This window comes from Macrobrachium rosenbergii, chromosome 7 (assembly GCF_040412425.1).
Source record: "Macrobrachium rosenbergii isolate ZJJX-2024 chromosome 7, ASM4041242v1, whole genome shotgun sequence".
NCBI lineage: Eukaryota > Metazoa > Arthropoda > Malacostraca > Decapoda > Palaemonidae > Macrobrachium > Macrobrachium rosenbergii.
This window is the reverse complement of record NC_089747.1, coordinates 39818236-39832189: the sequence shown is the minus strand read 5'-3', so window position 1 is coordinate 39832189 and position 13954 is coordinate 39818236. Positions and strand designations below refer to the sequence as shown.

The window sequence follows — 13954 nt, the reverse complement described above, 5'->3', positions numbered from 1 at the left end:
TTTTGGCATATAATGCTTAAAATGCACAAAAAAGGGATTTTGACAAAGGAAAAATCTATTTCTGGGGGAAGACCTGTGTCACCCAGTGAAATGGTTCCATTTAGCACATTTCTTTAAGAATTGCCATATACCAGAGAAAAGCTATCTAGAATGCTGGGGTTACAACCATATAAACGGTGGTGTCGATATACACTAGGGTGAGCTTAAAACTGTCACAGGCCTTCGTCCTACAGATCTCTCTATTTACATTTGTTGCCTTTTTTTTGCCTGGAATATCATTCAACCATATTCTTGCTCATAAATGCAGAACTGTGGTGCAGAATGTCCTGTCTAGGTGTTGGATGTTATACCTGGCCATATCTTTTTGTTATATATACATAAGGGTTTGTATACAGTAAACCCCCATATTCGCGGGGATGCGTATTGCACCCCCCAGCAAATAGCTAAAATCCGCAAATACTTAAAAAAAAACCTCAAAAAACACTTAGAACTGTCTATTTTGGTAGTTTAAACACAAGAAAAACCCTCAAAAAATGCATATACCTGAGTATTTTAATAGTTTTACCACAAAAAGTGCATTTAGTCATGAAAATATGAAAATACAGTAATTGGTGAATATTCCTCAGTCAAAAATACTGTGAATGGGCGAATTCTCCGTGAATAATGGGTAGATACGTTCCACAGAGAAATCTGTGAATACACGAGTCCACGAATACGGGGGGCTTACTGTATCACTTTCTTCATACTTGTGCTTCCATAAAGAATAATATTCTTACTTGTGCTTACATAAAGTATCACATACTTGCTTGAAGGAGCTTCTAATCTTATATTTTTGTTTCAGGTTGGTTTAGATGATACTCAGCTGGAAGGTATTCGTCGCGTAAACTCCATTAGTTCTGGAGGCTCACGACTCCAGTTTTTAGAAGAATTATCTGCTCCCAAAGGAGTAGGGAGATCGGGTAGTGAATCGATAGGTGCTAGCATCAAATCCTTTGGGCAAGGGCCTTCAGGATCTACTTCCAACAGCCAAGATATTTGGTGCTCTCAAGATTTTGCGCTGAAGCTTGCGCCACCGACAATTACTTTTGAAGGTTTTGAAGAGTGAAAGAGTAAGGAGTTGCCTTTAATGAAACCTTGGCTCCAGCTTATGTCAAACATTTGCAGTACGTAACTGTTTTGTGGTCTGTGATGATTGCCAATACAAAATGTCATAATTACATCGTTAATTGCACTGAGGGGAACTTTTGGTAATTTATTAACGCCTTTGTGAAATTTCTGGGAGATGAGCTGCGTGCAGTTATTTAATGAGTGGTTTAAGAATATGTTGTGCAACATTCACCATTTACAGACTCCTTTTGAAAAAGCACCTCTTTTTTTTATCATGTCAACAAAAAACATTGACAGACACCACCTCGTGAAAAAGCAATTGTTTTTACCATCGACAAGTCCAAAATATTTACCGACATAATCTTTTGGGAGCAGCGGGATGTTCCTAGAGGGTTCTACCTTTTTTTCTTTAATTTTCTTGAATCCTGACTACTATAATAGCTTTTAACTTTTGACTTGTTTTATAGATGCCATCCATTGGTGCAGCAGGAAAAAACATTTTGCTTGTAAGGCTTATTTGCCGCTGAATATTTAAAATACTAAACAAACGCTCTATTCTGTGGTACTTTCATTTTCTCTTCCAGTGATATGATATATCTAAGATTCAGATTACTAATCAAAGAAGTGTGAATACACTTAAGCTCTGGTCACAAACTCTCATACAATATATATATATATATATGGTCACAAAACTAGTCATTCCATATAAAACAAGATACATGATATCACACGAGTTATATATTCTAATTTTGTATTGTAAAAATATATTTAAGATCACTTTCATAATTGTAAAGACATCTCTATTTTGATTATAAAGCCAAAGAATTTCTAAGACCTAGCATTAATCATAGTTGTGTGCGCATTGTATAAATTTGTAAACGTCTTTTGTTATTGTTACTCTGTTGTACAGTCATTATTTCAATTAAAACTGTTTTTAATGAGGCTCTTTCTCTTTACCAATATTTTCCATCAAAGTTTAATGATGGATGATTTGTTCTCCCATTTCTTAGTTAAGTGTGCTTTTGTTGCTAATTTTGTATGTTAGGACAAAATAAGCCCCTTAATACTGCTTTCCCTGAAGAAAGTTTATCAATACTCTATTTTATGACTGCTTTGAAGGCGCTTTAAGACAGTGAGGCTTTTTACAATTATTGATTATAAAGTAAGTGATTTTAATTAGACAACTGGCACAATTCTGCTAGGGACTGAAAATAGTAGGAGTAAGTTCGAGAAGTTCAACAGATAGGTGGGAATGGTCCAAAGGGGGTTTGAGGGAAGTACAAACAAAAGTTAATGCAGCTATAGGCCAAAGGGCTCACTGCAAATTCTTTCCAGTCATCTACAGTGCACACTGTATGTTGGGTTACCCCTAGGGCCCTTGACTAACTTGGAGCATACAGATAAAATTCAAGCTCGGTGGATGTGTCAAATCTGGAAATGTAAACTCACTTGTGTTATTGCTAAATCTTTCACAGAATCAAATCTGGCAAAACCAAGGTATCATGACGAACACAGACCTGGCAACCTAAGAAAGCTATCTGCTTTTTTCAGAATTAACATCTGAATCCACCAATGGCAAAAATCTAACTTCAAGTGCAACATGACTCTTGACCAAAGATTTTAGAAGAGATCTTGGGCTTGTGTAGTGTGTTTTCAAATCCAGCAAAACTCAACACCAAATAGTTGTAGTTTCAAGTGATTTATGTGTGATTATGTCCACAATACTAATGACAAACCAGGGCAAAGCCAACCACAACTCAAAAAAAAGAAAGGTATGTACAGTACTACCTGTACAGAGTGGGTTAAAAGGCAGAGGAAGGCTACTGGGAAAAAACTGAAGCAATGCAAAAGTGCAATGAGGAAGAACACCTCAACTGAAATGAGAAAATATGTGCAAGAGCAAATGCTCACTGCAACTAGAGCCTTGAACTGACTAGGAAGGCAACTACCTGAAATGGCAATAGAGAAATATGAAGCTGAGTACCCTTTCAACTACTAAGATCATCTTGTTACTAGGTGTGTATGAGGTCTCCCATATCAGACCAATGTATAAGGCTCAGATGGGTAGTGGCTTGCATTTGCAAAACATGTATAATTTGTATTAAAATACCACAGCCCACTTTCCCCAACTCAATTTATATATCTCTACTATAAATGAAATAACCTCAAAGAAGATGTGAGAAAAATGATATTTAGGAAAATGCAATTTTGCCTGAAAAAGAAAAGCAGGCTGATTTTCCGCCAGGACAGTACAAAGGAAAATCTCACTACCACATGAAAACCGTAAGCTTGTACGAACAGTAACAAATCAAGCAAATCATTTTTGAAATGCACAGCCCAATTTTAAAATCTAAAATCACATGGTTTCAAATATCTAACAGTGCCTACTGTATCAAAAGATTTTCCCCTGATCCAATAACACCAGAAAGCTCTTGTGCAAAAACAGGAGTAAGGATGATACTGTACAAGTAACTGGGAGTTCTGTATTCATTTCAAGAGCCGATGGCAAAAACTGGGCCCCAGTAGGTTAGGTACAATCTGGAACCTTAGATAGGATTAGGTTAAGAGGTGTAGGATGATGTTTTATTCATAACATCAGGAGAGACATTACTTGAAAGTTAGTAAAGCATGCAGATTTCCAGTCACGTTTTACCTTCGTACTTCTGCGAGTCTTAAACCAACATACCGGCAAAATTTTTGGTGTCCGCAGAAGTAACTCAGCATCAGTTCCTTTTCTTCTCCGGGTACAAAAGAACACTCAGGGTCGTTTAGCAGGACACACTGCTCTACTGTTCTGTTAAAAATGTGAGAAAAAAAGAGACGATCAACTTCAAGATAAATTTTTGTGAATGTAACACAGAAACTGGAAACAAATTTAAAGACACTACAGTTCTCAAACAGATAAAAGAAGAATGGTCAATTTACTTGATGAGAAATTGTGAACGTAATAAGAAACATATGAACCTGAAATCAAAATAGTTACTGGTTCTGTTAACATGAAGAGAAAGAAATTACTCATCAAATGGATGATAAATTGTCATGAACACAGTACAGCAACCATACAAAGATAAATTGAAATCACTATTGTTCTGTTGATATGGTGGAAAGGAGAAATGGTTACAATGAATTGCAGTATTAATATAATATACTGTAGACACAACAAATATAGTTGTCAATGAACAAGCAACCCCTCAAAGACCACTTATAAAGTTAATTGCTACATCACAGACTAAATCCATTTACATAGGAGAATTACAATGCCCCAAAAATACTTTTACAACTATAGTCTCATGTACCTATCCCTTTCACAAATTCCTGTTCACTGTTCTATACAAAAAAAACCAAACAGCATCGTGTACTAACTCAAGGTTCAATAAACTGACAAAACCACAATTCCCTTTCAAAATAGGGAAATCTCTCTCTCTCTCTCTCACTCATTTGCAGTGAATGTGCCTGACACATGCAGCCATAATTTTGCCTTCGTTTCTTCCATCAAAAAAACCTTTCATTCTGAATTTCAGTTTAAGTAGACTCAAAAGTGACAGGGAAGATGTCCTCTTAACTCAAAACTTACATTGCAATGGTTTATTTTATCAGCTACACAAGATATATTTATAGTACAGTGATTATTTATGAAGCATATGAGAAGAGTGGTAGCGTTTACAGAGGTCACAGCATCTCTGATGAGCCTTCTGTGTAGTTTTAAAAAGTGGCTGATGCTGTACAAGCTTTGTGCATGAGTGTGTAGAGTGACAGGGAACAAATTCAGTCTTAGTTTTCTCTGTACGGTTTTATAAAATTTAGGCTGTAAGCCAAGCAATGGGGCACTTTCAGCCATACAACCCTTGATGTGGTGAAAGCAAGGATTGGACGGTTTGGACAGTATAATAACGAGATAAAGAAAATAATGATGTTGAGGTACAAAGATCTTAGGTGGCACTGAGAGAAAAACCCCAAGGTTGCACTAAGTAACAAGTAAGAGGATGGACAGCAAAATGGAAGAAAGGAATTGGGAATGGATACAAAATAGCTGAAAAGAGGGCATAGCTACTGAGGTGCATTGACAGCACTAACTCCCTGTGAAGCTTCGCTTTTTATAGAACCAACCCTTAGGGGAAATCAACTTATAAATGAAAGAGAATAGAAATAGAATTTAGGACAAAGGCCAAGCACTGGGACCTATGAGATCATGAAGCGTTGAAAGGAAAATTGGCAATAAGAAAGTTTGAAAGGTGTAACAGGACGAAAACCTCGCACTTGCACTATGAAATAACTGATAGAGAGGGCAGAAAGTCAGATGGAAGAAGGAATATGAAAGGAGGTATAGTAAAAGGAATGACTAAGAGATTGCAGCTAGGGGTACAAATGAAAAAGCATCTTACTTTACAGTTATGCTGAATGACTCTTCAGATCACAGTGGTTTTCATGGCCCCTAAATCTCTCATATACCAATGTTGGATTAATCAAAAACTTCAAAGCTCTTACCTGTTCACCCAACTCAAGGAAGGTGACACCGAATGTCCGTGCATCTGAATGCGATTGAGTCTCTCCTCGCTGCGCCGGTAATAAAATGAAGATATAAACCTTTCCACGGGATCTCTGACTATGTTGATGTAAACGGGAGGATTCATGCCCAATCTGGAACGAAGAAAGCTCTCTTACACACAGACTGAAACAGTATTTCCAGAGTATTCAAATGAGACAAAAAAAATAATGTGATCATTCTCTCACCCTCTCCCTCTCTCTCTCTTTCTCATTCCTTGCAACAGAACTGTTATTATAGATTAATATTCACCGATGCTACCCAAAAAAGGTGCTCCCTTGTAAAAAAAACTCTGATGATTAATGATAAATTCAACTTCGCTATTTGACTTTACAGTACCTATAAGAGGCTGAGAAGGATTAGAATGAAACTGTACCATTAATTACCTTCTAATTACGTTAAGATGATTCCTCAGAATGTTTCTTGACTTTGCACTGGCCATCTGGTACCCAGTTCACTGTCTGGGTTCACAAAGACCACAATAGCTTATACGAACTTGTTCAGGCTGTTCCTTCTAAGCCCAAGAAATGATCCCAGGATTTCTCACTTGTCTAGTGGGTATGCTACAGACTTCATGTGTTTTTATCTGCTTTCATCTTTATAAACATGAGCATTCCATTCAGCTACAGAAGGAATGAAAGGAGAGAAACAGGTATACAACTGCATATGCATGGCATCACAGCAGGTATACCATTGAACCCTAGGCTATATTTCCACCCATCCCCACTCTACCAAGCGAGTGAATATTTTTAACAACCCTCCAACCCGGTGGGCACGAGGTGATGTACACCACCGCATCTCGTAACTGTGATTTCACACACCTCCTCACCCCACTAGCAGTAAGTGAGACACATTTAAATCCTCCTCCCAAATTGTCCTAGGGAGGTGGCTGTCACACCATGCATATGCAGTTGCATACCTGGTCCCCCTCTTCTCATTCTCTCTGTGGTTAAGTGGACTAAGTGTCAGCCTACAACACTGATGGTCGACATTTCAAATCCCAAAGAATGGAGGTTATCATCACCATAAGCCCTGCGTGAGGTGCACTGTAGGCATTACTTTAGGTTCTTTGCAGCGTCCCTTCCAAAGGCCCCTAGCTGCAACCCCTTTCATTCCTTTTACTGTACCTCCGTTCATATTCTTCATTCCATCTTACTTTCCGCCCCCTTCTATCAATTGTTGAATGGTGCAGCTTTGAGATTTTCCTCCTGTTACACCTTTCAAACCTTTTACTCTCAATTTTCCTTTCAATGCTGAATGACCTCATAGGTCCCAGGGCTCGGCCTTCGGTCTAAATTGTATATTCTATCTGTCTATCTATCACTATAAGCATTCTATTCTGTAGAATGCATTCTTCTTCCAGATAATAGCAACTTCAACAATATTTCTTTAGCTACGTGCAAAAAACTTACCCCGTGAAGTTGGTATAGTAAAGATGTCTGTCGTAGCTAAGGGCATGCGAAGGGGCGGCCGTCAGGGAGGTCGTGAGATTCTCGACCAATTTTTCTTGCTCATCTCGTGTCAGCTGATGGTGGTCGTAGATCAGGGACGAGACGTGTTCGAAGTTTAGGTGCTTTGAAAGCCTGTCATGAAAAATGTGATTCAATTATTACAAATTATATATATACCTGTATACTATATACAGTGTATATATAAAGATAAAATCCACGAAGGAAGGAGGAACACTCGAGTCCTGCGAGGCCTTTCGACTGCTAAGCCAAGGGCTGCAGTCGAAAGGCCTCCGCAGCACTCCAGTGTTTCTTCCTTCGTGATTTTGTCTTTATTTATATATTCATCACGTTCCATATTTTCGTGATTCAGTTATACATACACACAAATATATATATATATATATATATATATATATATATATATATATATATATATATATATATATATATATATATATATATATATATATATATATATATATATATATCCCAATCAGCCTTTAACCGCTTAATGAGGATGAACAACCTCATATGCAGAAAACTCATAAGCCTAAACAAAACTGATCAGCAGCTCATCAAAACCCTTATATATTTACCTCTAGCTTCCACAAACTATCAAAGTCCTTAAGTATCAAGGCCTTTCTGTTCTCATATCTCTTCAAATACATCTATCCACCACTTTCTACTCCTTTCAACTTGCCTCTTTTCACTTCTGTTAAAACTGCTTACCATCTCATATCTGCAGCTCCAAGTTTCCCAAGCTTGAAGTGCTTCTAACTCCCCATAACCCTGTAGGGAGGCAGTGCTGTCAGTACACCTCATGCAGTGCACTGTAGGCATTACTTGAGGTTCTTTGCAGCGTCCCTTCCTAAGGCCCCTAGCTGCCATAACACCTTTCATTCCTTTTCTTGTACCTCTGTTATATTCTCTTTCTTCCATCTTACTTTCCTCAACCCTCTCCTACCAAGTGATTCATCGTGCAACTGCCAAAGGTTTTCCTTCTGTTACACCTTACAAGTCTTTACTCTCACTTTCCATTTTAGCGCTGAATGACCTCATCAAAGGTCCCAGTACTTGGCCTTTGTCTTCAATTCTATATATTCTACTTTAACTCTCCATATACTGTGCAAATAATTCAAAACTTTCTACTTTAACATACATGATACCCTCCAGTAATCAACTTTCAATCTCTACCTTAGGCGAATTATCCACTTCCACCATTCTGTCAGCCTTTATATAAACTCTTACTGCCCACTTTCCTGATTACTATTTATCCTCGTAACCACTGTAAGACTGTAGAAGAGAACGAGACCGGTTTTTCCCGCCGGAGGGAAGGTTGGCGTCTCCCTCCAACCGAGTCAGTGCACAGAATGTAACTGGCGCTCTTGTAGTAAGCATTACTCTACAATACACGCATCACTGAAGACCGGGGTTTCATTACAATCCTACGCATCTAACATCCTACACATACCCACACTCATTCATATTTTCAACTCTCATCTCTCAAAATATTTCACACTCTCACTAGCTTCTGCAGCTTCTCCTCACTAGGCCCCGTCAATACAATTTCATCTGCAGTACAATTTCAACATTCAATATGCAGTAAACGTGCCTCACTGTCGATCTTCTCAGTTCTAGAGGTCCTTTATTCCTCACATCGTTGGTCCAGCCTCCCAGACGATGTCGTGCAATTGGAACTTCAGAAGTTCAAGCGGAAAATGCAATGCATTACTACCCTAACGCTATTCTTCTTGCATTTTATTTGACCTTTATCTATTTATCAATTCATTTTTTTATTTTTTAATAAGAGGTATCTCTTCTTCCTGTATTTCCCTTTACTTCCTCCTACTTTTTCCTAATGAACACCATATTCTCTGGAAGCTTGAATTTCAAGTCAGTGGCCCCTTTGGTGGGCTTGTCCCATGTTAATAGGTTTCATCTTCTAAATAATAATAATAATAATTTAATTCATGCCCTCTTTTCTGTTGCAACAGCCTTGCATCTGCATCTAATATCATTTCTCTGACTTCTTTCATTTGCTTCTCCAAGCAAGACATTAAAAAGCAATGGAGGAATTTCAAACACCTTTCTCTGAAGTCTTTGCGCCAAACCAGTCATTCTCCTTTCCATATCCTATCACATAATTTGATCTCCTTTCTACAAATTTCAGTCAAAAAGGGAATTACCTTCTACACAATATGATGGTTCCCTCCAAAACGCAGTTCTATCCATTTTATCACATGCGTTTTCCAGGATCGTTTAAACTGCATGCAGCATTTTCCTTATAACTATCAGACGTTTTTGCAACCCTTTAATCATTCCTTCGTGGATAAGCCACGTTCTTCTCCCTTTTAAGCTTTCTTGTTTCTTTCCTTTTCTTATTTTCTCTGGAAAAGGCTTCCAGTACTTGAACACGGTGTCTGCTCACCCTGCCAATGATTAAATTCCTTTGAACTTTTCTTTTCCCTCTTATTTTTTCCGGACAAGGCTTCCAGTGCATGAACGTGGTGTCTGCTCACCTTTTCCAAGCAGAGTCCACCAAATAAATAAAGAGAAGAAACGATTATTAAAAACAAAAGCGGACCAGACTCACCTCCTGAGAATGGTCTGCATGGTCGAAGAGGCGCACTTGGGCACCCTGTTGTAGATGACGACAGAGGCATCTGGGCGGCGTCACGTTGAATCTCCCGCCCAAATCCACCGCCTCCGTGTCCCCGTATTCGTCGTTGGGATACCCCACTTCGTCAATCACTCTCTCCTTTCCCTCACCACCATCGTTCTCGCCGTTATCGACGTACTCTTCGTCGTAATACTCTTCTCCTTCATCCTCTTCGTGGTCGGACCGCAGACCGTAGCTGCTGCTGCTGATGACGTCATCGGCAGCGGGTTTCATCGGCTTCACTTCCGTAGATTTTTCCGCCTCGCCGTCGTCTGAGTAACTGACCGGAGTATATTCGTCGTTTTCTTTCGTGGTTCTGCTCGGCGCTGCTTTGATCTCTGGAATGGAGTGGAATGTAGAGGTTAGCCCAAAGGCCAAATGGTGGGACCTATGAGTTCATTCAGCCCTGGAAAGGAAATTGAGAGTAATTAAGTTTGAAAGGTGTAACAAGAGGAAAACCATTTGCATTTGCAGGAGAAGGTGGATAGCAAGATGGAGTTAAGATAATATGAAAGGAGGTACAGTAAAAGGAATGAAAGGGGTTATTATCGCAGCTAGGAGGCCTTAGGAAGGGACGCCGCAGAGAACCTTAAGTAATGCCTACAGTGCACCCCGTGAGGTGCAGCTTTGCTCTCTCAGAGTGAAACAGATGTTCGAAGGAGTGTCTTTCTCTATATTCTATTGTTAAGTTTAGTAATTTTAACCTGAAAATAAAATATTCATCCAGGGAGAATTTTTGGATACGCATGTGTGTATGTATGTATATATGTATGCATGTATATGTATATATGTATATGTATATACATACATGTATATAAATATCTATATACTGTATATACATATATAATATATATACAGAGAGAGAGAGAGAGAGAGAGAGAGAGAGAGAGAGAGAGAGAGAGAGAGAGAGAGAGAGAGAGAGAGCACATTTTCTGATGAACCGACTGTGCCTCAGTTAACCTAAAGTAGTGGATTATGAACCTAGTGGTTGGTCGACTGCAGTGGGTTGCAGTCAAGGTGGAGAAGGCAAAGGGATATATATATATATATATATATATATATATATATATATATATATATATATATATATATATATATATATTAGTTTCTTTAAAATAAAATTCTGACTTATACAAGACAACCATAATGTATTCTAAAGGGGATAAAAGAAGACTACTCAAATTACCAAACCTTTCCTTTGCTCTGGATTTTTCTTCCAACTTCTGTATTCTAGGACCACAGTACCTCTGGACGTTAAGCCTAATGCTTTCTCTGCCCTCTTCTTTGATTCTCGCTGCCTTCCAGCCTGGGCTTTATACAGACGCCAGGTTGGGGGCTTTTCTAAACGAAAGCATTGGAACTGGAATATATAGAATTTAGGCTAGAGGCCAAGCACTGGGACCTATGAGGTCATTCAGCGCTGAAACGGAAATTGAGAGAAAAGGATGTTTGAGAGGTGTAACAGGAGGAAAACCTTTTGCTGCTGCACCATGAAACGACTGTCAGGAGAAGGTTGAGGAAAGTAAGACGGAAGAAAGAATATGAACGGAGGTACAGTCAAAGGAATGAAAGGGGTTGCAGCAGCTAGGAGCCTTAGGAAGGAAAGGACACTGCAAAGAACTTTATTAATGAAAGCCTCTACAGTGCACCGCGTGAGGTGCACTGACAGCACTGCCTAAACCCCCTACGGGGTCTAATTGAAAATACAGACTTTCCCTGAAACTGGGTGTTCCCAGAGAAAGCCAAGACAAGGGTCACTGGTAAATTCATCCTGTAACTGACAGAAGCATCAAAGAATAAACGGTGCTGGTCTCAAGACTCCCCAAAAGGTTTCTCCAAAGGGCGTCTTCATACAAGGCTTATCCCGAGTGTCCACAGACAAGTGGTCATCCATCTGGAGAACTGAGAGAAGGCCTTGCCTTGTACAGGGCTTCCCCTATACAAACGTTGCCCGTTTAGGCAACAAAAGATAGTCCACAATGTACACACCCCAGTTCATTCCAAGTCTGGGACCTAAAGTATACACACACATATACATCTATATCTTTTAGAAATATTTCTCTTGGTGTTTCTGAGGAGAGACGCGCGTCCAAGTTCCTTATTTGTCAGTGTCTCTGTATAATAACTTCCTGTTCTGCTGTCATTATTTTTTATTAATATCGAATTCTACGTTCATTATTTGCTAAAATATCTCTTTACAATAACTTCCTGTGCTGCTGTCATTGTTTTATCAATATCAAGTCGTGGAAACACACAACAAAAAGACTAAAAGGTTATTGACTAACTCCCAAATCAAGATTCCAGAGAAAAACGAAGGTCCATAATTGAAGCGAGTAAAAAATGCGTCGAAGTTTCTTCTGCGCAATCGAGTTTTCTGTACAGCGTATAATCAAGGCCACCTTTCGGTGGCCTCGGTATAATGCTTTATGAGCCCCGGCCCATGAAACTTTAACCACGGGCCGATGGTGGCATGGCCTATATCGTTGCCAGATGCACGATTATGGCTAACTTTAACCTTAAATAAAATAAAAACTATTGAGGCTAGAGGGCTGCAATTTGGTATGTTTGATGATTGGAGGGCTGGTGATCAACGTACCTATTCGCAGCCCTCTAGCCTCTGTAGTTTTTGAGATCTGAGGGCGGACAGAAAAAGGGCGGACGGACAGACAAAGCCGGCACAATAGTTTTCTTCACAGAAAACTATAAAGAACGAGAAATAAGAGAGAGGAAAGAAAAATATAATAGTTTTAGAAAACGGATCAAGGTACGCATATATAAACAACTAAAACCTAATAGTATCCAGGTGTGACAGATCAATCAATAATACTGCTTTCAAAGCAGAGGTCCACGTAGTGCACCTCATATGGTGCACTGTAGACATTACTTAAGGTTCTTCCTAAGGCCCCTAGCTGCTGCAACCCCTTTCATTCCTTTTACTGTGCCTCCGTTCGTATTCTCTTTCTTCCATCTTACTTTCCTCAAGCCTCTCCTAACAACTGATTCATAGAGCAACTGCAAAAGGTTTTCCTCCCGTTACACCTGTCAAACCTCCTTTTCTCTCAATTTCCATTTCAGTGCTGGATGACCTCATAGGTCCCTAAATTCTGTATTCTATCTATCTATCTAACTGTCTATCTATCTGTCTATTTAACTATCTATCAGAACACAGGTGTGACAGCTGAATCAATAACAGTGCTTTCAGAACACAGATGAGAGAGATTAATCAACATCACTCTTTCCAAGACACAGGTGTGACACTGCTTCCCAAACAGGTGTGACAGGTCACCAGCTGTGCTGGTAAGGTCAAGAATAGGTCAGAAAAACCCACATTCCATGACTCTACTCCATAAAAACCTCCCTTGTAGAAATCTTCACGCTTTTATGCACACAACGGCCATTTTGGCATTAAAAAATAAGGACTTTAAATGTATTTTCAATTTTAATTTTAAAATGTATAAAAATCGTTCACTTGGTCAGTTTTAAATATAAATATAAAAGATTCGCATACTTTGATTTGAAGTGTCTAAAAAAATTATTATTAACTATTAATATTGTTGTTTTTATAAACAGCCGCGGAAAGAGAGAACGATTCAAGACATAAATAACAGAAATAAATAATTCAGTAAAAAATTAAATGAAGATAACATTAGGATCCGTATGCTGGGGACTCTCTCTCTCTCTCTCTCTCTCTCTCTCTCTCTCTCTCTCTCTCTCTCTGCAGAGCGAAAGGAACAGCGGTTAGGTAGAAGCATCATCTTATAGCAAGGAGCAAGACCAAATTTGGCCATAGGGTCCCGATAGGACTTGCGCGGGACTTTCCGTTCTTTTTTTTTTTTTTCTGTTCTTTTAAACTCTCACTCCCCTTCTGCGCATCAGTTCCCGTCGCAGTCCTTGTCAAAGAGATAAGGGCAGGACGTTATGGGGTCCTCTTCATAAAAGACTGGGTTTTTACGATGTCGGCTGCGGTAACGGTGCACGGAGGATGTACAGTGTACTGTGTGTTATATCCAGTTGGTTGTTGCTTTCTTAGTAGAAACGATGGGCGTTTGTGCTAAGGTTCCCCTGATACTTCGGGCGTACCCGTTTTATTGTTGTGTGTGTGTGTGTGTGTGTATGTATATAATATATATATGTATGTATGTATATACATATATCTTGATATATATATATATATATATATATATATATATATAT

General features: G+C 39.0%; 2 protein-coding genes across 2 annotated transcripts in view; one reads left to right on the top strand and one right to left on the bottom strand.

Moving 5' to 3' along the window:
* Positions 1–2046, top strand: part of Vps8 (vacuolar protein sorting 8) — a 39955-nt gene extending 37909 nt beyond the window's left edge. Inside the window, exon 24 of the mRNA XM_067107020.1 lies at positions 842–2046. Within this exon, the coding sequence (XP_066963121.1) occupies positions 842–1105 (264 nt within the window). The 3' untranslated portion in view covers positions 1106–2046. The remainder of the gene's footprint in view (positions 1–841) is intronic.
* Positions 1–13954, bottom strand: part of LOC136840329 (uncharacterized) — a 98484-nt gene that overhangs the window by 6720 nt on the left and 77810 nt on the right. Inside the window, 5 exon segments of the mRNA XM_067107022.1 lie at positions 3794–3901; positions 5593–5745; positions 7063–7233; positions 9695–9768; positions 9770–10098. Coding sequence (XP_066963123.1) covers positions 3794–3901; positions 5593–5745; positions 7063–7233; positions 9695–9768; positions 9770–10098 — 835 coding nt within the window.